The 22,145-nt window shown below is 51.2% G+C and overlaps 1 protein-coding gene and 1 long non-coding RNA gene across 3 annotated transcripts in view; both read right to left on the bottom strand.

Annotated features, from left to right (window-relative positions):
* LOC118380983 (reticulon-4 receptor-like 1) overlaps positions 1 to 21,754 on the bottom strand; it is a 277,946-nt gene extending 256,192 nt beyond the window's left edge. Inside the window, exon 1 of one of the 2 annotated variants that reach the window (XR_008146713.1) lies at positions 21,169 to 21,741. Coding sequence is in view for 1 of the 2 variants with exons in the window: in XM_052529102.1 (XP_052385062.1) it covers positions 21,169 to 21,178 (10 nt within the window). In the remaining variant the exon portion in view is untranslated. Of the gene's footprint in view, positions 1 to 21,168 lie in introns of both variants that reach the window. The other variant, XM_052529102.1, reaches the window with a different exon arrangement.
* Positions 3,370 to 4,653, bottom strand: LOC127932993 (uncharacterized). Its single transcript, XR_008146724.1, has 3 exons — positions 4,545 to 4,653; positions 3,698 to 3,965; positions 3,370 to 3,474 (listed from the first exon to the last, which is right to left on the bottom strand). It is a non-coding gene; the product is annotated as an uncharacterized LOC127932993 (long non-coding RNA).
* Positions 21,755 to 22,145: the final 391 nt, after the last annotated feature.

Genomic DNA, 22,145 nt, shown 5'->3' on the forward strand with positions numbered 1-22,145 from the left:
CGGAGAGAGAGCGAGCGAGAGAGCGAGCGAGAGACGGAGAGAGAGACGGAGAGAGAGCGAGCGAGAGACGGAGAGAGAGCGAGCGAGAGACGGAGAGAGAGCGAGCGAGAGAGAGCGAGCGAGAGACGGAGAGAGCGAGCGAGAGACGGAGAGAGAGCGAGCGAGAGACGGAGAGAGAGCGAGCGAGAGACGGAGAGAGAGCGAGCGAGAGACGGAGAGAGAGCGAGCGAGAGACGGAGAGAGAGCGAGCGAGAGACGGAGAGCGAGCGAGCGAGAGACGGAGAGAGAGCGAGCGAGAGACGGAGAGAGAGCGAGCGAGAGACGGAGAGAGAGCGAGCGACAGACAGAGAGCGAGCGAGAGACAGACAGAGAGCGAGCGAGAGACAGACAGACAGAGAGCGAGCGAGAGACAGACAGAGGGCGAGCGAGAGACAGACAGAGAGCGAGCGAGAGACAGACAGAGAGCGAGCGAGAGACAGACAGAGAGCGAGCGAGAGACAGACAGAGAGCGAGCGAGAGACAGACAGACAGAGAGCGAGCGAGAGACAGACAGACAGAGAGCGAGCGAGAGAGAGACAGACAGACAGAGAGAGAGCGAGCGACAGACAGAGAGCGAGCGAGCGAGAGACGGAGAGAGAGCGAGCGAGAGACGGACAGAGAGCGAGAGACAGACAGAGAGCGAGCGAGAGACAGACAGAGAGCGAGCGAGAGACAGACAGACAGAGAGCGAGCGAGCGACAGACAGACAGAGAGCGAGCGACAGACAGAGGGCGAGCGAGAGACAGAGAGCGAGCGAGAGACAGACAGAGAGCGAGCGAGAGACCGACAGAGAGCGAGCGAGAGACAGAGCGACAGAGAGCAAAAGTACTCAATTGGTACAAAATATATATAGTACTGCTACACTAGTACTACACACTACAATTACTTAGGCTGAAAAATAAGCCCAAGTGGACACCTTAATGATGCAGTGAATGAACTGAGAGAGAAAGCACGCAGGGCATTCTACGCCATTAAAAAAAGCTCATTAAAATTGAAATACCTATATTAAAATTTGGCTAAAACTAATTGAATATGTCATTGAACCAATTGCACTTTATGGCAGTGAGGTGTGGGGTCCACTTTATGGCAGCGAGGTGTGGGGTCCACTTTATGGCAGTGAGGTGTGGGGTCCACTTTATGGCAGTGAGGTGTGAGGTCCACTTTATGGCAGTGAGGTGTGGGACCACTTTATGGCAGTGAGGTGTGAGGTCCACTTTATGGCAGTGAGGTGTGGGGTCCACTTTATGGCAGTGAGGTGTGAGGTCCACTTTATGGCAGTGAGGTGTGGGGTCCACTTTATGGCAGTGAGGTGTGAGGTCCACTTTATGGCAGTGAGGTGTGAGGACCACTTTATGGCAGTGAGGTGTGAGGACCACTTTATGGCAGTGAGGTGCGAGGTCCACTTTATGGCAGTGAGGTGTGGGGTCCACTTTATGGCAGTGAGGTGTGGGGTCCACTTTATGGCAGCGAGGTGTGAGGTCCACTTTATGGCAGCGAGGTGTGAGGTCCACTTTATGGCAGCGAGGTGTGAGGTCCACTTTATGGCAGCGAGGTATGGGGTCCACTTTATGGCAGCGAGGTGTGGGGTCCACTTTATGGCAGCGAGGTGTGGAGTCCACTTTATGGCAGTGAGGTGTGGGGTCCACTTTATGGCAGCGAGGTGTGGGGTCCACTTTATGGCAGTGAGGTGTGGGGTCCACTTTATGGCAGTGAGGTGTGGGGTCCACTTTATGGCAGCGAGGTGTGAGGTCCACTTTATGGCAGCGAGGTGTGAGGTCCACTTTATGGCAGCGAGGTGTGAGGTCCACTTTATGGCAGCGAGGTTTGGGGTCCACTTTATGGCAGCGAGGTATGGGGTCCACTTTATGGCAGCGAGGTGTGGGGTCCACTTTATGGCAGTGAGGTGTGGGGTCCACTTTATGGCAGCGAGGTATGGGGTCCACTTTATGGCAGTGAGGTATGGGGTCCACTTTATGGCAGCGAGGTGTGGGGTCCACTTTATGGCAGCGAGGTATGGGGTCCACTTTATGGCAGCGAGGTGTGGGGTCCACTTTATGGCAGCGAGGTGTGGGGTCCACTTTATGGCAGCGAGGTGTGGGGTCCACTTTATGGCAGCGAGGTGTGGGGTCCACTTTATGGCAGCGAGGTGTGGGGTCCACTTTATGGCAGCGAGGTATGGGGTCCACTTTATGGCAGCGAGGTGTGGAGTCCACTTTATGGCAGTGAGGTGTGGGGTCCACTTTATGGCAGTGAGGTGTGAGGTCCACTTTATGGCAGCGAGGTGTGGGATCCACTTTATGGCAGCGAGGTGTGGGATCCACTTTATGGCAGTGAGGTGTGGGGTCCACTTTATGGCAGCGAGGTGTGGGGTCCACTTTATGGCAGCGAGGTGTGGGGTCCACTTTATGGCAGCGAGGTGTGGGGTCCACTTTATGGCAGCGAGGTGTGGGGTCCACTTTATGGCAGCGAGGTGTGGGGTCCACTTACAAAACAAGATTTCACCAAATGGGAAAAACAACCCATTTAAACCCTGCATGCAGATTTCTGTAAGATTCTCCTACATGTCCAGATGAAAACTACAAACAATGCACACAGGGCAGCATTAGGCCAATATCCACTGATAATGATAAAAAAATAGCAATTCAGTTTTAGAAACATCTAAAATACAGTGACCCCCTCTCATACCATTACCAAGCCCTGCAATGCCAAGAGCTGAGCAAAGAAAAGAGTCCCCTCATCCAGCTGGTCCTGGGGCTGAGTTCACATACCTGTTCTACTAACACACTGAAGCCTCAGTCCCCTCATCCAGCTGGTCCTGAGTTCACAAACCTGTTCTACTAACACACTGAAGCCTCAGTCCCCTCATCCAGCTGGTCCTGGGGCTGAGTTCACATACCTGTTCTACTAACACACTGAAGCCTCAGTCCCCTCATCCAGCTGATCCTGGGGCTGAGTTCACTAACCTGTTCTACTAACACACTGAAGCCTCAGTCCCCTCATCCAGCTGGTCCTGGGGCTGAGTTCACAACACCTGTTCTACTAACACACTGAATCCTCAGTCCCCTCATCCAGCTGGTCCTGGGGCTGAGTTAACTAACCTGTTCTACTAACACACTGAAGCCTCAGTCCCCTCATCCAGCTGGTCCTGGGGCTGAGTTCACAAACCTGTTCTACTAACACACTGAAGCCACCGTCTCCCCCTCATCCAGCTGGTCCTGGGGCTGAGTTCACTAACCTGTTCTACTAACACACTGAAGTCTCAGTCCCTCATCCAGCTGGTCCTGGGGCTGAGTTCACTAACCTGTTCTACTAACACACTGAAGCCTCAGTCTCCTCATCCAGCTGGTCCTGGGGCTGAGTTCACTAACCTGTTCTACTAACACACTGAAGCCTCAGTCTCCTCATCCAGCTGGTCCTGGGGCTGAGTTCACTAACCTGTTCTACTAACACACTGAAGCCTCAGTCCCCTCATCCAGCTGGTCCTGGTGCTGAGTTCACTAACCTGTTCTACTAACACACTGAAGCCTCAGTCCCCTCAGTCCCCTCATCCAGCTGGTCCTGGGGCTGAGTTCACTAACCTGTTCTACTAACACACTGAAGCCTCAGTCCCCATCAGTCCCCACTCATCCAGCTGGTCCTGGGGTCTGAGTTCACTAACCTGTTCTACTAACACACTGAAGCCTCAGTCCCCTCATCCAGCTGGTCCTGGGGCTGAGTTCACTAACCTGTTCTACTAACACACTGAAGCCTCAGTCCCCTCATCCAGCTGGTCCTGGGGCTGAGTTCACTAACCTGTTCTACTAACACACTGAAGCCTCAGTCCCCTCATCCAGCTGGTCCTGGGGCTGAGTTCACTAACCTGTTCTACTAACACACTGAAGCCTCAGTCCCCTCATCCAGCTGGTCCTGGTGCTGAGTTCACTAACCTGTTCTACTAACACCCCTCACCAGCTGAAGCCTCAGTCCCCTCATCCAGCTGGTCCTGGGGCTGAGTTCACTAACCTGTTCTACTAACACACTGAAGCCTCAGTCCCCTCAGTCCCCTCATCCAGCTGGTCCTGGGGCTGAGTTCACTAACCTGTTCTACTAACACACTGAAGCCTCCCCTCAGTCCCTCAGTCCCCTCATCCAGCTGGTCCTGGGGCTGAGTTCACTAACCTGTTCTACTAACACACTGAAGCCTCAGTCCCCTCAGTCCCCTCATCCAGCTGGTCCTGGGGCTGAGTTCACTAACCTGTTCTACTAACACACTGAAGCCTCAGTCCCCTCATCCAGCTGGTCCTGGGGCTGAGTTCACTAACCTGTTCTACTAACACACTGAAGCCTCAGTCCCCTCATCCATCCAGCTGGTCCTGGGGCTGAGTTCACAAACCTGTTCTACTAACACACTGAAGCCTCAGTCCCCTCATCCAGCTGGTCCTGGGGCTGAGTTGACTAACCTGTTCTACTAACACACTGAAGCCTCAGTCCCTCATCCAGCTGGTCCTGGGGCTGAGTTCACTAACCTGTTCTACTAACACACTGAAGCCTCAGTCCCCTCATCCAGCTGGTCCTGGTGCTGAGTTCACTAACCTGTTCTACTAACACACTGAAGCCTCAGTCCCCTCATCCAGCTGGTCCTGGGCTGAGTTCACTAACCTGTTCTACTAACACACTGAAGCCTCAGTCCCCTCAGTCCCCTCATCCAGCTGGTCCTGGGGCTGAGTTCACTAACCTCTTCTACTAACACACTGAAGCCTCAGTCCCCTCATCCAGCTGGTCCTGGGGCTGAGTTCACTAACCTGTTCTACTAACACACTGAAGCCACAGTCCCCTCATCCTGCTGGTCCTGGGGCTGAGTTAACTAACCTGTTCTACTAACACACTGAAGCCTCCTGATCAGAACATCCAATCAATGAGATCAAAACAAATTACAACACAGTCAAAACAAAACTAAATTGCTTATTGGGAAACACAAGCACAAACACAAAGCAAAATGCAGTGCAATCTGGCCCTACATCGACAATACACTGTGGCTAACTATATGACCATGGTTACTGATCAAAACCTTAGAAAAACCTTGACAAAGTACAGGCTCAGTGAGCACAGCCTTGCCATTGAGAAGAGTAGACACAGGAAAACCTGGCTCCCTGTAGAGGAAAGGCTGTGAAACCACTGCACCACAGCAGAACCTGAGACGGAGCTGCATTTCCTGACAAAAATGCTGCCAGCCATAAGATGAGGGACACTGTCTATCAGACCAATCAACCTGCACATGTCCTCTATGCTTATTGTTATTGTTCAGTGTAGGGTTGTTTTGACCCTTGGTAATTGTTGCCATAAGATGAGGGACACTGTCTATCAGACCAATCAACCTGCACATGTCCTCTATGCTTATTGTTATTGTTATTGTTGGTAATTGTTGTTCCTGTTGTCACGCTGACTATTTGGATTCTCACTATTATAATATTGTAAATATCCAAAGTAAACTTTGGCGATATGCACTGTGACGACCCTCCCACTCTGTCTGCCGTACTCTCTCTGTTATTTCCTTATTAGGATGCCGGTGGGCAGAGTTGGGAGGGTCGTCAGCTACATGGGAAACACCTGGGCCAGGTGTCTCCCAGGATAAATAGACCTCTTCCCCATTCATGGAGGAGACTCTCTCCATGCAGACACCTTTTGTAGATTGTGTTGTGGTTCTTGGTGGCCTTTTGTTTGCTTTGGCACCTTTCATCACCCTGCATTATCACATTCATGCAAAACACTCACTTACACTACTGATTACTGATTACACACACCATTGTATATTATACTTAGTTGCTTTAGTTAATAAAATACATATTTTGCTACTCCTTATCTCCACGTTGTCTCCCTTTGTTACGGCTTTGAGCCGGTTCGTGACAGCACATTGTTACATCATGCCAATAAATCAATTTGAATTGAGAAAGAGAGAGGAGAAGTACCGAGAGAGAAAAAGAGGAGATGTACAGAGAGAGAGAGAGAGAGAGAGAGAGAGAGAGAGATATAAGGGGAGGGAGAAAGTATGAGTGAGTGTGAAAGAGAATCTTTGTTGTCATTGTTTATATGTTGATATTTGTTGCTGTTATTTATAGGCTCAGACTGATAACAAAAAGGCTACTGTATTCCAACTAAGTACAATGTGTGTGAGAGAGAGATGAGAGAAGGTGAGCGAGAGGAGAGAAAGAAAACTATAAATCACCCCGTTCACAAAAATGGTTAGCTTCCTACTACAGTGATTCAAGTGGCCAGTCAGACAGTGGAGTCATGTGTCTTGCTATATAAAGCAGGCATCGAGGCATTCAGTTACTGTTTGATTGAACGTTAGAATGGGCAGAACGAGTGACCTAACCGACTTGGTGTCAGACGTGGGCGGTTTCAGTATGTCAGAAAAGGGGGGGGGGGAGTTAACAACACAAAACGACGTCAGACTCAGGCCGAAGTCTGTAGCGAACATAGAGCAACAGAAGAATGCCGTTTGAGTCGTCAGGCAGGAGGAACAGCGTCGGCCCGGGATTATAACATGTGAACTGTCAGGTCACATATCCTACTCCTCAGCTGCTGGGACCACCTACCACCCCCATGGAAACAGAGCAAAGCTGTAGTGGTTCTCTCTCGCTCTCTCTCCTACAAGGCTGAGAGCATCTGTCTGGTGTATAAGTCACTGTTCCAGCTTTGGCATTTAGTCACACACACACACACACACCAAGACAACAGCTTCTCCCCTGTGTATCAATGCCAGAAGCGACACAAAAGCTCCCTCCCTCCCTGGTGTTGTGTTCAGTGTAATCAGAGGTGGAGAAGGTTTATCCTACACCACTCTTTTCCACAACAAACCAGATATAAACTAAAACTGTGTGTGTGTGTGTGTGTGTGTGTGTGTGTGTGTGTGTGTGTGTGTGTGTGTGTGTGTGTGTGTGTGTGTGTGTGTGTGTGTGTGTGTGTGTGTGTGTGTGTGTGTGTGTGTGTGGCCCAACTCAAAGGCAGAACTATAGCCAACACACAGTAAAATAGTGCCAACAGACAGAAGGAGTCTTGGCCAAACATCTAAAGAATGGACGAGAGGGTGCTTGAATGAGTCGCTCCCTCTCTCCGATCGCTGTAGGAGGGCACTTCCCCAAGAGTGTGGTACATCCGCTTTCAGATGTGTTATTTAGTAGCTCCATCTATGAATTTGAGAGTGGTTACATTACTTTAGCCCCATCCCTCAGTTGTTAACTCCCCCCCCCCCCTCAGTAAAATGTGAGAGTGGTTACATTTCCTTAGCCCCCCTCATCCCCCAGTTGTTAATTTCTCCCCCCCTCAGTTGTTAACTCCCCCCCAGTAAAATGTGAGAGTGGTTACATTTCCTTAGCCCCATCCCTCAGTTGTTAACTCCCCCCCAGTAAAATGTGAGAGTGGTTACATTTCCTTAGCCCCATCCCTCAGTTGTTAACTCCCCCCAGTAAAATGTGAGAGTGGTTACATTTCCTTAGCCCCATCCCTCAGTTGTTAACTCCCCCTCCCCCAGTAAAATGTGAGAGTGGTTACATTTCCTTAGCCCCATCCTCAGTTAACTCCCCCATTGTTAACTCCCCCAGTAAAATGTGAGAGTGGTTACATTTCCTTAGCCCCATCCCTTCCCCTCCTCCCTCCCCAGTAAAATGTGAGAGTGGTTACCCCATCCCTCAGTTGTTAACTCCCCCCTCAGTTGTTAACTCCCCCAGTAAAATGTGAGAGTGGTTACATTTCCTTAGCCCCATCCCTCAGTTGTTAACTCCCCCTCCCCCAGTAAAATGTGAGAGTGGTTACATTTCCTTAGCCCCATCCCTCAGTTGTTAACTCCCCCTCCCCCAGTAAAATGTGAGAGTGGTTACATTTCCCTTAGCCCCATCCCCAGTAGTTGTTAACTCCCCCCCCTCCCCCAGTAAAATGTGAGAGTGGTTACATTTCCTTAGCCCCATCCCTCAGTTGTTAACTCCCCCTCCCCCAGTAAAATGTGAGAGTGGTTACATTTCCTTAGCCCCATCCCTCAGTTGTTAACTCCCCCCCCCCCCCCAGTAAAATGTGAGAGTGGTTACATTTCCTTAGCCCCATCCCCATCAGTTGTTAACTCCCCTCCCCCAGTAAAATGTGAGAGTGGTTACATTTCCTTAGCCCCATCCCTCAGTTGTTAACTCCCCCCCAGTAAAATGTGAGAGTGGTTACATTTCCTTAGCCCCATCCCTCAGTTGTTAACCCCCCCCCCCCAGTAAAATGTGAGAGTGGTTACATTTCCTTAGCCCCATCCCTCAGTTGTTAACTCCCCCCTCCCCCCCAGTAAAATGTGAGAGTGGTTACATTTCCTTAGCCCCATCCTCAGTTGTTAACTCCCCCTCCCCCCCAGTAAAATGTGAGAGTGGTTACATTTCCCTTAGCCCCATCCCTCAGTTGTTAACTCCCCCTCCCCCAGTAAAATGTGAGAGTGGTTACATTTCCTTCGCCCCATCCCTCAGTTGTTAACTCCCCCTGCCCCCCCAGTAAAATGTGAGAGTGGTTACATTTCCTTAGCCCCATCCCTCAGTTGTTAACTCCCCCTCCCCCAGTAAAATGTGAGAGTGGTTACATTTCCTTAGCCCCATCCCTCAGTTGTTAACTCCCCCTCCCCCAGTAAAATGTGAGAGTGGTTACATTTCCTCCCCCATTAGCCCCATCCTCAGTTGTTGGTTACATTTCCTTACTCCCAGTTGTTAACTCCCCTCCCCCAGTAAAATGTGAGAGTGGTTACATTTCCTTAGCCCCATCCTCCCCCAGTAAAATGTGAGAGTGGTTACATTTCCCCCTCAGTAAAATGTGTGAGAGTGGTTACATTTCCTTAGCCCCCTCATCCTCCCCAGTTGGTTAATTTCCTTAGCCCCATCCCTCCCCCCAGTAAAATGTGAGAGTGGTTACATTTCCTTAAAATGCCCCATCCCTCAGTTGTTAACTCCCCCTCCCCCCAGTAAAATGTGAGAGTGGTTACATTTCCTTAGCCCCATCCTCAGTTGTTAACTCCCCCTCCCCTGTGGCGGGTTTTGCCCCATCCCTGTTGTTTGTTGTTGTTGTTTGAATCACAAACTGCAGCTTTAACCTTTACTGCAGTGGGCTAAATCAGGGTAACACAGAGTATTGATTGGTAGTCTTAAACAAATCTACTTTTGAAACCAAAGTATACGCCTCACACAAGGGTTTGAAAAAAAAAATAGACCATATTACATTTTGAGTTTGCATCCCAATATTACACAGTACCAGTCAAACGTTTGGACACACCTAGTTGTTTACTCATTGAGCTTATTTTCTTTATTTTTACTATTTTCTACATTGTAGAATAATAGTAAAGACATCAAAACTATGAAATAACACACATGGAATTATGTAGTAACTCCCCCTCCCCAGAAATGTGTTAAACAAATCCAAAATATATTTTAGATTTTAGATTCTTCAAAGTAGCCACCCTTTGCCTTGCTGGCAGCTTTAAACTCTCTTGGCGTTCTCTCAACCAGTTTCACCTGGAATGCTTTTCCAACAGTCACCACTAGGAGAACCGCCTCTGGATGAACGTTTTCCTGTTTGCTTATGGTCTTATACAGCTCATTGAGTGTGGTCTTAGTGCCAGCATCGGTTTGTGTTGGTAAATAGACAGTTACGAAAAATATAGATGAAAACTCTCTTGGTAAATAAAATGTGGTCTACAGCTTATCATGAGATACTCTACCTTAGGCGAGCAAAAACCTCAAGACTTTTTTCATATTAGATTTCGTGCAACAGCTGTTATTGACAAATAGACACAGACCACCACCCCTTGTCTTACCGGCGCAGAGTTAACCAGCTGTATGTTATCCATGTTGTTGTTCAGTAATATAATATAATAATATATGCCATTTAGCAGACGCTTTTATCCAAAGCGACTTGTCATTTGTGTGCATACATTCTACGTATGGGTGGTCCCGGGAATCAAACCCACTACCCTGGCGTTACAAGCGCCATGCTCTACCAACTGTGCTACAGAAGGACCACAGCCAAAACAGTGAAACATAAGACATTACAGTTATTAATTTCCCGTTGGTAGGATAGTCGTGAACGTAGATCATCCAGTTTATTCTCCAGTGATTGGTCCCATTGGTAGGATAGTTGTGATCGGAGCTCATCCAGTTTATTCTCCAGTGATTGGTCCCATTGGTAGGATAGTTGTGATCGGAGCTCATCCATTTTGTTATCCCAATGATTGCACGTTGGCTAATAGGACTGATGGTGGGGGGAATTTCGCCTGTCGGATCCTTACCAACCTACGCCCCGATATTTCCATCTCTCCTTCATGTGAATGATGGGGATTTGGGCCTTGTCGGGTGTCTGAAGTACATTTTTTGCGTTGGTTAAAGAAACTCGTTCAAGAAAAAAAAAAAAACGTTGTCTCTGTACGAGGTGAGTTATCGTTGTCCTGGTATCTAGAAGCTCTTTTCGGTCATAAGAGACGGTGGCAGAAATATTATGTACAAAATAAGTTAGAAATACTGTGAAAAAAAAACACAATAACACAACCCCCCCCCTCTCTCTCTCTTTCTCATTCTCCCTTACTCTCATTAGTTTTCTCCATCACTCTGTTTGGTAGTGGTGAAGTAAAGGTGATAGACAGACTGTATCAGGGACAAAGAACCTCCACATTACACCACATTTCAGCACTTCCACTTACAGACAGCTGTATATTCAACACACAGACACATGGCCCCGTGTGTGTGATGGCGGATGGGAACTCGGCCAGTCTCGTAAACAAACAAGCACACACACACTTCTCTGGACTATTTATTCCAGTCCACACACACACACACAACCAACCGGCCCCCAGTCTAGCCCTGTATGGTTTCATCAGTAATGAGGACAGAGCCCAGGTGGGACAAACCAACTGGCCTAACCCATAATGATCTCTGTGTGTGTGTGTGTGTGTGTGTGTGTGTGTGTGTGTGTGTGTGTGTGTGTGTGTGTGTGTGTGTGTGTGTGTGTGTGTGTGTGAGACAGACCGATGGTATCCTGCGTATGCTTATAGTGTGTGTGTGTGGTGTGTGTGTGTGTTAGACAGACCGATGCTGCCCTATTGTAGTCCTACGGACCATTTTTCTTTTTCTAGGAACTTAGTCATGGCTTCAACTTACTTTTGAAAGATAAAAGAACAGAATACCCAAGGTGCAATTAGAAAATGTGGTTGTGCATCAGCAATCACTCAATTGGCCCATGTCAGCATAACATTCTTAGATTGGTTAGAGTGTAGAGACGGTAGGGTAGCCAAGTGGTTAGAGTGTAGGGGCGGCAGGGTAGCCTAGTGGTTAGAGTGTAGGGACGGCAGGGTAGCCAAGTGGTTAGAGTGTAGGGACGGCAGGGTAGCCTAGTGGTTAGAGTGTAGGGGCGGTAGGTAGCCTAGTGGTTAGAGTGTAGGGACGGTAGGGTAGCCAAGTGGTTAGAGTGTAGGGGTGGTAGGTAGCCTAGTGGTTAGAGTGTAGGGGCGGCAGGGTAGTCTAGTGGTTAGAGCGTTGGACTAGTAACCGGAAGGTTGCAAGTTCAAACCCCAGAGCTGACAAGCTACAAATCTGTCGTTCTGCCCCTGAACAGGCAGTTAACCCACTGTTCCTAGACCAGTTAACCAACTGTTCCTAGACCTTAGCCAAACGTTATGAACAAAACTGAGTTATTTCTCCTACACAAATAATCTTTTTGGAAAAACTGAACATTTGCTGTCAAACTGAGAGTCTCCTCATTGAAAACATCCGAAGTTCTTCAAAGGTAAATTATTTTATTTATTTTTGTGAAAATGTTGCCTGCTGAATGCTAGCTATCAATACTATCAATACTCTTACACAAATGCTTGTGTAGCTATGGTTGAAAAGCATTTTTTTTAAATCTGAGATGACAGTGTTGTTAACAAAAGGCTAAGCTTGTGAGCCAATATATTTATTTCATTTCATTTTGCGATTTTCATGAATAGTTAACGTTGCGTTATGGTAATGAGCTTGAGGCTATAATTACGCTCCCGGATACAGGATTGCTCGACGCAACAGGTTAAGCAGACTGAGTATGTCAGTTGTTGTCAGTTGTGATTTAGATGAAGATCAGATCAAATTTGATGACCAATTTATGCAGCAATCTGTAATTGCAAAATCTTCTCTCCACCCCATGGCGAAATGTGTAGAATTGCAGCAAAATTGCTTTAAAACTGCAAGATTTTCTCTACACCCCATGGCAAAATGCAGCTCCTACCTAGCTCCTACTGATCACACCCCGACAGCTCCTACTGATCACACCCCGACAGCTCCTACTGATCACACCCCGACAGATCCTACTGATCACACCCCGACAGATCCTACTGATCACACCCCGACAGCTCCTACCTGGCTGCCACTGATCACACCCCGACAGCTCCTACTGATCACACCCCGACAGCTCCTACTGATCACACCCCGACAGCTCCTACCTGGCTCCCACTGATCACACCCCGACAGCTCCTACCTGGCTGCCACTGATCACACCCCGACAGCTCCTACTGATCACACCCCGACAGCTCCTACTGATCACACCCCGACAGCTCCTACCTGGCCGCCCCTGCTCACACCCCGACAGCTCCTACCTGGCTGCCACTGATCAGACCCCGACAGCTCCTACCTGGCTCCCACTGATCACACCCCGACAGCTCCTACCTGACCGCCACTGATCACACCCCGACAGCTCCTACCTGGCCGCCACTGATCACACCCCGACAGCTCCTACTGATCACACCCCGACAGCTCCTACTGATCACACCCCGACAGCTCCTACTGATCACACCCCGACAGATCCTACCTGGCCGCCCCTGCTCACACCCGACAGCTCCTACCGAGCTGCCACTGATCACACCCCGACAGCTCCTACTTGGCTCCCACTGATCACACCCCGACAGCTCCTACCTGGCCGCCACTGATCACACCCCGACAGCTCCTACCTGGCCGCCACTGATCACACCCCGACAGCTCCTACTGATCACACCCCGACAGCTCCTACTGATCACACCCCGACAGCTCCTACTGATCACACCCCGACAGCTCCTACCTGGCCGCCACTGATCACACCCCGACAGCTCCTACCTGATCACACCCCGACAGCTCCTACTGATCACACCCCGACAGCTCCTACCTGATCACACCCCGACAGCTCCTACCTGGCTGCCACTGATCACACCCCGACAGCTCCTACCTGGCTCCCACTGATCACACCCCGACAGCTCCTACCTGGCCGCCACTGATCACACCCCGACAGCTCCTACCTGGCTGCCACTGATCACACCCCGACAGCTCCTACCTGGCCGCCACTGATCACACCCCGACAGCTCCTACTGATCACACCCCGACAGCTCCTACCTGGCTCCCACTGATCACACCCCGACAGCTCCTACCTGGCTCCCACTGATCACACCCCGACAGCTCCTACTGATCACACCCCGACAGCTCCTACCTGGCTGCCACTGATCACACCCCGACAGCTACTACCTGGCTGCCACTGATCACACCCCGACAGCTCCCACTGATCACACCCCGACAGCTCCCACTGATCACACCCCGACAGCTCCCACTGATCACACCCCGACAGCTCCCACTGATCACACCCCGACAGCTCCTACTGATCACACCCCGACAGCTCCCACTGATCACACCCCGACAGCTCCTACTGATCACACCCCGACAGCTCCCACTGATCACACCCCGACAGCTCCTACCTGGCTGCCACTGATCACACCCCGACAGCTCCTACCTGGCTGCCACTGATCACACCCCGACAGCTCCTACCTGGCTGCCACTGATCACACCCCGACAGCTCCTACTGATCACACCCCGACAGCTCCTACCTGGCTGCCACTGATCACACCCCGACAGCTCCTACTGATCACACCCCGACAGCTCCTACTGATCACACCCCGACAGCTCCTACCTGGCTGCCACTGATCACACCCCGACAGCTCCTACTGATCACACCCCGACAGCTCCTACCTGGCTCCCACTGATCACACCCCGACAGCTCCTACCTGGCTGCCACTGATCACACCCCGACAGCTCCTACCTGGCTGCCACTGATCACACCCCGACAGCTCCTACCTGGCTCCCACTGATCACACCCCGACAGCTCCTACCTGGCTCCACTGATCACACCCCGACAGCTCCTACCTGGCTGCCACTGATCACACCCCGACAGCTCCTACCTGGCCGCCACTGATCACACCCCGACAGCTCCTACTGATCACACCCCGACAGCTCCTACCTGGCTCCCACTGATCACACCCCGACAGCTCCTACCTGGCTCCCACTGATCACACCCCGACAGCTCCTACTGATCACACCCCGACAGCTCCTACCACACCCCGACAGCTCCTACCTGGCTGCCACTGATCACACCCCGACAGCTCCTACCTGGCTGCCACTGCTCACACCCCGACAGCTCCTACTGATTACACCCCGACAGCTCCTACCTGGCCGCCACTGATCACACCCCGACAGCTCCTACCTGGCCGCCACTGATCACACCCCGACAGCTCCTACTGATCACACCCCGACAGCTCCCACTGATCACACCCCGACAGCTCCCACTGATCACACCCCGACAGCTCCCACTGATCACACCCCGACAGCTCCCACTGATCACACCCCGACAGCTCCTACCTGGCTGCCACTGATCACACCCCGACAGCTCCTACTGATCACACCCCGACAGCTCCTACTGATGACACCCCGACAGCTCCTACCTGGCTGCCACTGATCACACCCCGACAGCTCCTACCTGGCTGCCACTGATCACACCCCGACAGCTCCTACCTGGCTGCCACTGATCACACCCCGACAGCTCCTACCTGGCTCCCACTGATCACACCCCGACAGCTCCTACTGATCACACCCGACAGCTCCTACTGATCACACCCCGACAGCTCCTACCTGGCTGCCACTGATCACACCCCGACAGCTCCTACTGATCACACCCCGACAGCTCCTACTGATCACACCCCGACAGCTCCTACTGATCACACCCCGACAGCTCCTACCTGGCTGCCACTGATCACACCCCGACAGCTCCTACTGATCACACCCCCGACAGCTCCTACTGATCACACCCCGACAGCTCCTACCTGGCTCCCACTGATCACACCCCGACAGCTCCTACCTGGCTGCCACTGATCACACCCCGACAGCTCCTACCTGGCTCCCACTGATCACACCCCGACAGCTCCTACCTGGCTCCCACTGATCACACCCCGACAGCTCCTACCTGGCTGCCACTGCTCACACCCCGACAGCTCCTACTGATTACACCCCGACAGCTCCTACCTGGCTGCCACTGATCACACCCCGACAGCTCCTACCTGGCCGCCACTGATCACACCCCGACAGCTCCTACTGATCACACCCCGACAGCTCCCACTGATCACACCCCGACAGCTCCCACTGATCACACCCCGACAGCTCCCACTGTTCACACCCCGACAGCTCCTACTGATCACACCCCGACAGCTCCTACCTGGCTGCCACTGATCACACCCCGACAGCTCCTACTGATCACACCCCGACAGCTCCTACTGATCACACCCCGACAGCTCCTACCTGGCTGCCACTGATCACACCCCGACAGCTCCTACCTGGCTGCCACTGATCACACCCCGACAGCTCCTACCTGGCTGCCACTGATCACACCCCGACAGCTCCTACCTGGCTCCCACTGATCACACCCCGACAGCTCCTACTGATCACACCCCACGACAGCTCCTACTGATCACACCCCGACAGCTCCTACCTGGCTGCCACTGATCACACCCCGACAGCTCCTACTGATCACACCCCGACAGCTCCTACTGATCACACTCCGACAGCTCCTACTGATCACACCCCGACAGCTCCTACCTGGCTGCCACTGATCACACCCCGACAGCTCCTACTGATCACACCCCGACAGCTCCTACTGATCACACCCCGACAGCTCCTACCTGGCTCCCACTGATCACACCCCGACAGCTCCTACCTGGCTGCCACTGATCACACCCCGACAGCTCCTACCTGGCTCCCACTGATCACACCCCGACAGCTCCTACCTGGCTCCCACTGATCACACCCCGACAGCTCCTACTGATCACACCCCGACAGCTCCTACCTGGCTCCCACTGATCACACCCCGACAGCTCCTACCTGGCTCCCACTGATCACACCCCGACAGCTCCTACTGATCACACCCCGACAGCTCCTACTGATCACACCCCGACAGCTCCTACTGATCACACCCCGACAGCTCCTACCTAGCCGCCACTGATCACACCCCGACAGCTCCTACTGATCACACCCCAACAGCTCCTACCTGCTGCCACTGATCACACCCGATAGCTCCTACCTGGCTGCCACTGATCACACCCCGACAGCTCCTACCTGGCTCCCACTGATCACACCCCGACAGCTCCTACCTGGCCGCCACTGATCACACCCCGACAGCTCCCACTGATCACACCCGACAGCTCCCACTGATCACACCCCGACAGCTCCCACTGATCACACCCCGACAGCTCCCACTGATCACACCCCGACAGCTCCTACTGATCACACCCCGACAGCTCCTACCTGGCTGCCACTGATCACACCCCGACAGCTCCTACTGATCACACCCCGACAGCTCCTACTGATCACACCCCGACAGCTCCTACCTGGCTGCCACTGATCACACCCCGACAGCTCCTACCTGGCTGCCACTGATCACACCCTGACAGCTCCTACCTGGCTGCCACTGATCACACCCCGACAGCTCCTACCTAGCTCCCACTGATCACACCCCGACAGCTCCTACTGATCACACCCCGACAGCTCCTACTGATCACACCCCGACAGCTCCTACTGATCACACCCCGACAGCTCCTACTGATCACACCCCGACAGCTCCTACTGATCACACCCCGACAGCTCCTACTGATCACACCCCGACAGCTCCTACTGATCACACCCCGACAGCTCCTACTGATCACACCCCGACAGCTCCTACTGATCACACCCCGACAGCTCCTACCTGGCTCCCACTGATCACACCCCGACAGCTCCTACCTGGCTGCCACTGATCACACCCCGACAGCTCCTACCTGGCTCCCACTGATCACACCCCGACAGCTCCTACCTGGCTCCCACTGATCACACCCCGACAGCTCCTACTGATCACACCCCGACAGCTCCTACCTGGCTCCCACTGATCACACCCCGACAGCTCCTACCTGGCTCCCACTGATCACACCCCGACAGCTCCTACTGATCACACCCCGACAGCTCCTACTGATCACACCCCGACAGCTCCTACTGATCACACCCCGACAGCTCCTACCTAGCCGCCACTGATCACACCCCGACAGCTCCTACTGATCACACCCCAACAGCTCCTACCTAGCTGCCACTGATCACACCCCGATAGCTCCTACCTGGCTGCCACTGATCACACCCCGACAGCTCCTACCTGGCTCCCACTGATCACACCCCGACAGCTCCTACCTGGCCGCCACTGATCACACCCCGACAGCTCCCACTGATCACACCCCGACAGCTCCCACTGATCACACCCCGACAGCTCCCACTGATCACACCCCGACAGCTCCTACTGATCACACCCCGACAGCTCCTACCTGGCTGCCACTGATCACACCCCGACAGCTCCTACTGATCACACCCCGACAGCTCCTACTGATCACACCCCGACAGCTCCTACCTGGCTGCCACTGATCACACCCCGACAGCTCCTACCTGGCTGCCACTGATCACACCCCGACAGCTCCTACCTGGCTGCCACTGATCACACCCCGACAGCTCCTACCTGGCTCCCACTGATCACACCCCGACAGCTCCTACTGATCACACCCCGACAGCTCCTACTGATCACACCCGACAGCTCCTACCTGGCTGCCACTGATCACACCCCGACAGCTCCTACTGATCACACCCCGACAGCTCCTACTGATCACACCCCGACAGCTCCTACTGATCACACCCCGACAGCTCCTACCTGGCTGCCACTGATCACACCCCGACAGCTCCTACTGATCACACCCCGACAGCTCCTACTGATCACACCCCGACAGCTCCTACCTGGCTCCCACTGATCACACCCCGACAGCTCCTACCTGGCTGCCACTGATCACACCCCGACAGCTCCTACCTGGCTCCCACTGATCACACCCCGACAGCTCCTACCTGGCTCCCACTGATCACACCCCGACAGCTCCTACTGATCACACCCCGACAGCTCCTACCTGGCTCCCACTGATCACACCCCGACAGCTCCTACCTGGCTCCCACTGATCACACCCCGACAGCTCCTACTGATCACACCCCGACAGCTCCTACTGATCACACCCCTGACAGCTCCTACTGATCACACCCCGACAGCTCCTACCTAGCCGCCACTGATCACACCCCGACAGCTCCTACTGATCACACCCCGACAGCTCCTACTGATCACACCCCGACAGCTCCTACCTAGCCGCCACTGATCACACCCCGACAGCTCCTACTGATCACACCCGATCCTACTGATCACCCCCAACAGCTCCTACCTAGCTGCCACTGATCACACCCCGATAGCTCCTACCTGGCTGCCACTGATCACACCCCGACAGCTCCTACCTGGCTCCCACTGATCACACCCCGACAGCTCCTACCTGGCCGCCACTGATCACACCCCGACAGCTCCTACTGATCACACCCCGACAGCTCCCACTGATCACACCCCGACAGCTCCTACCTGGCTGCCACTGATCACACCCCGACAACTCCTACCTGGCTGCCACTGATCACACCCCGACAGCTCCTACTGATCACACCCCGACAGCTCCCACTGATCACACCCCGACAGCTCCCACTGATCACACCCCGACAGCTCCCACTGATCACACCCCGACAGCTCCTACCTGGCTGCCACTGATCACACGCCGACTGTAGCCTTGTACATGACTCACCTAATCAAATCAAATTTGATTTGTCAAATACAACAATCCCTTAACCAACAATGTTTGAAGAAAAAAAGTGTTTAGTAAATAATAGATAAAAAAATCATTTTAAAAAACGTAAGTAACTAATAATTAAACAGCAGCAGTAAAGTAAAAATAGCGAGGCTATATACAGGGTATTACGGTACAGAGTCAATGTGGAGGCTATATACAGGGTATTACGGTACAGAGTCAATGTGGAGGTTATATACAGGGTATTACGCTACAGAGTCAATGTGGAGACTGGTGACATCCTGTGGAAGTTGTAGGAACTGTAAAATGGGCGCTATCTAATTTCTCTTGACAATGACAACTGAGGGAACTGTTAGTGGGAAAAAAATGTTTATTCTGAACAGTTTTTCCTTGGGGTTTTGCCTGCTACATAAGTTCTGTTATAGTCACAGACATGATTGAACCAGTTTCAGAAAATTCAGAGGGGTTTCTATCCACACCTACTAATCATATGCATATAATATATTCCTGGCATGAGTAGCAGGAAGTTGAAATTGTGCACGCTATTTATCCAAAAGTGGAAATGCTGCCCCCTATCTCTAAGAATTAAGGTAAACCCTGGACCTTGGGATGTTTAAAGCTTGGGAAATATTTTTGTATCCAAACCCGCCTTTAAACTTCTTCACAACAGTATCTCGGACATGCCTGGTGTGTTCCTTGTTCTTCATGATGCTCTCTGCTCTTTTAACGGACCTCTGAGACTATCACAGTGCAGGTGCATTTATACGGAGACTTGATTACACACAGGTGGATTGTATTTATCATCATTAGTCATTTAGGTCAACATTGGATCATTCAGAGATCCTCACTGAACTTCTGGAGAGAGTTTGCTGCACTGAAAGTAATGGGGCTGAATAATTTTGCACGCCCAATTTTTCAGTTTTTGATTTGTTAAAAAAGTTTGAAATATCCAATAAATGTCGTTCCACTTCATGATTGTGTCCCACTTGTTGTTGATTCTTCACAAAAAAATACAGTTTTATATCTTTATGTTTGAAGCCTGAAATGTGGCAAAAGGTCGCAAAGTTCAAGGGGGCCGAATACTTTCGCAAGGCACTGTGTGTGTGTGTGTGTGTGTATGTATATATATATATATAATATGACATTTGTAATGTCTTTATTGTTTTGAAATGTCTGTATGTGTAATGTTTACTGTTAATTTTAAATAAAGGGCCAATGCAACCGTTTTAATCTCTTTTCAAACAGCCTTACAGTAAAAGAGCATTATACTGTATATGTATACATACATATAAAAACACAGGATATCACGTTTTTTGACTGCACTGGGCCTTTAATAGCAAAGTGCTGATGTTGGATTAGAACCAGATCTTGGCTAGCATTAAAAATGTATATTTTTCTACAGCAACATTGGAGCTTTACAGAAACCTCTCTCTCTGTGTCTCTCTCGGTTAACGCTCCCGGTCCCCGGGGCCCACTGACTCTTGACGCTTGTTCCTCGAGCCGCTGTCTCGTCACCCAGCCGCTCCAGAAGGTCAGAAAGTCTCCGTCTAGGCGCGCGAATGCACGCACACACACAGACACACAATAACCGTAAACTGCAGTGCGGCACCTGTATTCTATTTTCAAAGAATAATATAACGTGATATTGATAAATATTTGATTCCCGCCGAACGAAGCCGAGCTGAGCGAGAAGAGCGGTGTGGGGGATAGAAGCATTTCATCTCAGGACGCTCATAAAGAGCAACACACTCCAGGATTTGACAACGTATTGGGAAGCCACATCGCACACTTCTGCCGACACAGACCTCTTCGTAGACTACACAAGCGCGCGCACACACACCTGGATAGTTCATATTTGGTAACCTCTGTAGTCGACAGCCTATACATAGACCGAGCGACCACACACACACACACACACACACACACACACACACACACACACACACACACACCAAATGCATTCCAAGTCGTGATAGAACGCTAGTCTACTGTAGGTAGGTCATCATAAACACAAAGCTCTCAGCGCAGGAACACAATGTCATACATTTCCAGCCCACTTTGTCATATATATATCCACACAAACAAACAAAAACAAACAGCCGATGTAACACCATTACAGCGATAGGGGGGGGGGGAGAAAGTCGTAATCGTACCTCTAAACATGTTGAAGGCGGTTGTTCTATCCGTCTAGTCCTAGTTTGGGTCCCATCCTCCCTGGATGTCTCTTTCGGCCGAACGTAGCCTACTTGTCAGGTGTTTTCTCCGGTCTGATATTAACAGTGTTGACGGGCAGAGTTGAAAACATACCCGCAGATATTCCGACGGAGAAGAAGTTAAAGCGTCTGGAAGAATCTATCAAAACAATACAGGATGCACTATCTATTCCGAAGGCAGGCGCAGCGTGTGTTTTTTTGACGGCAGACTACCACACACTGGGCGCGTTCGAGCAGATCACTTTAGTGAAGTCGTTGACCATCGTTGGTCACCGCCTTTCAATGTGTGTTGCATTATGGTTATAAAAATTGTCCGACTTTGCGACTACATTTCCACTGCATGAGTTTAACAAAAATCATGTGATCAAAGGTCAAGCAGTTTTCGATAAAAATCCCCTTTAAAGTCACTGTATTTACTTCTCACCAACTGCAGCGTGCAGCAAACACCTGCATTGTGAGAGACACTATTTGTCAACCAATCAAAAGGGTGTTTTTGTTTTGTTTGACCCACGCAAAACGTGGCCAAATAGATGACTGAAACAGGAACCAAATTTGCTGCAAAAGCAGATACAAATCAAAGTGATATTTGACCTGTGGGGGTCACTCGGAGGAGGAAGGGGAGGACCATCCACCTTAATTTGCAAATAAATTAATAAAAAATCCTACAATGGGATTTTCTGGATTTCTTCTCTCATTTTGTCTGTCATAGTTGAAGTGTACCTATGATGAAAATTACAGGCCTCTCTCATATTTTTAAGTGGGAGAACTTGCACAATTGGTGGCTGACTAAATACTTTTTGCCCCTACTGTAATTTATCACACTGTGTAGCTTATATTCAAACATTTCCATAGTAGAAATATGACTTCCTGTTTGAATGGCGACACAAATAGAAAAGCCGTTTCCATTCCCAGTTTTT

This window comes from Oncorhynchus keta, chromosome 11 (assembly GCF_023373465.1).
Source record: "Oncorhynchus keta strain PuntledgeMale-10-30-2019 chromosome 11, Oket_V2, whole genome shotgun sequence".
In the NCBI taxonomy this organism is placed as follows: Eukaryota; Metazoa; Chordata; class Actinopteri; order Salmoniformes; family Salmonidae; genus Oncorhynchus; species Oncorhynchus keta.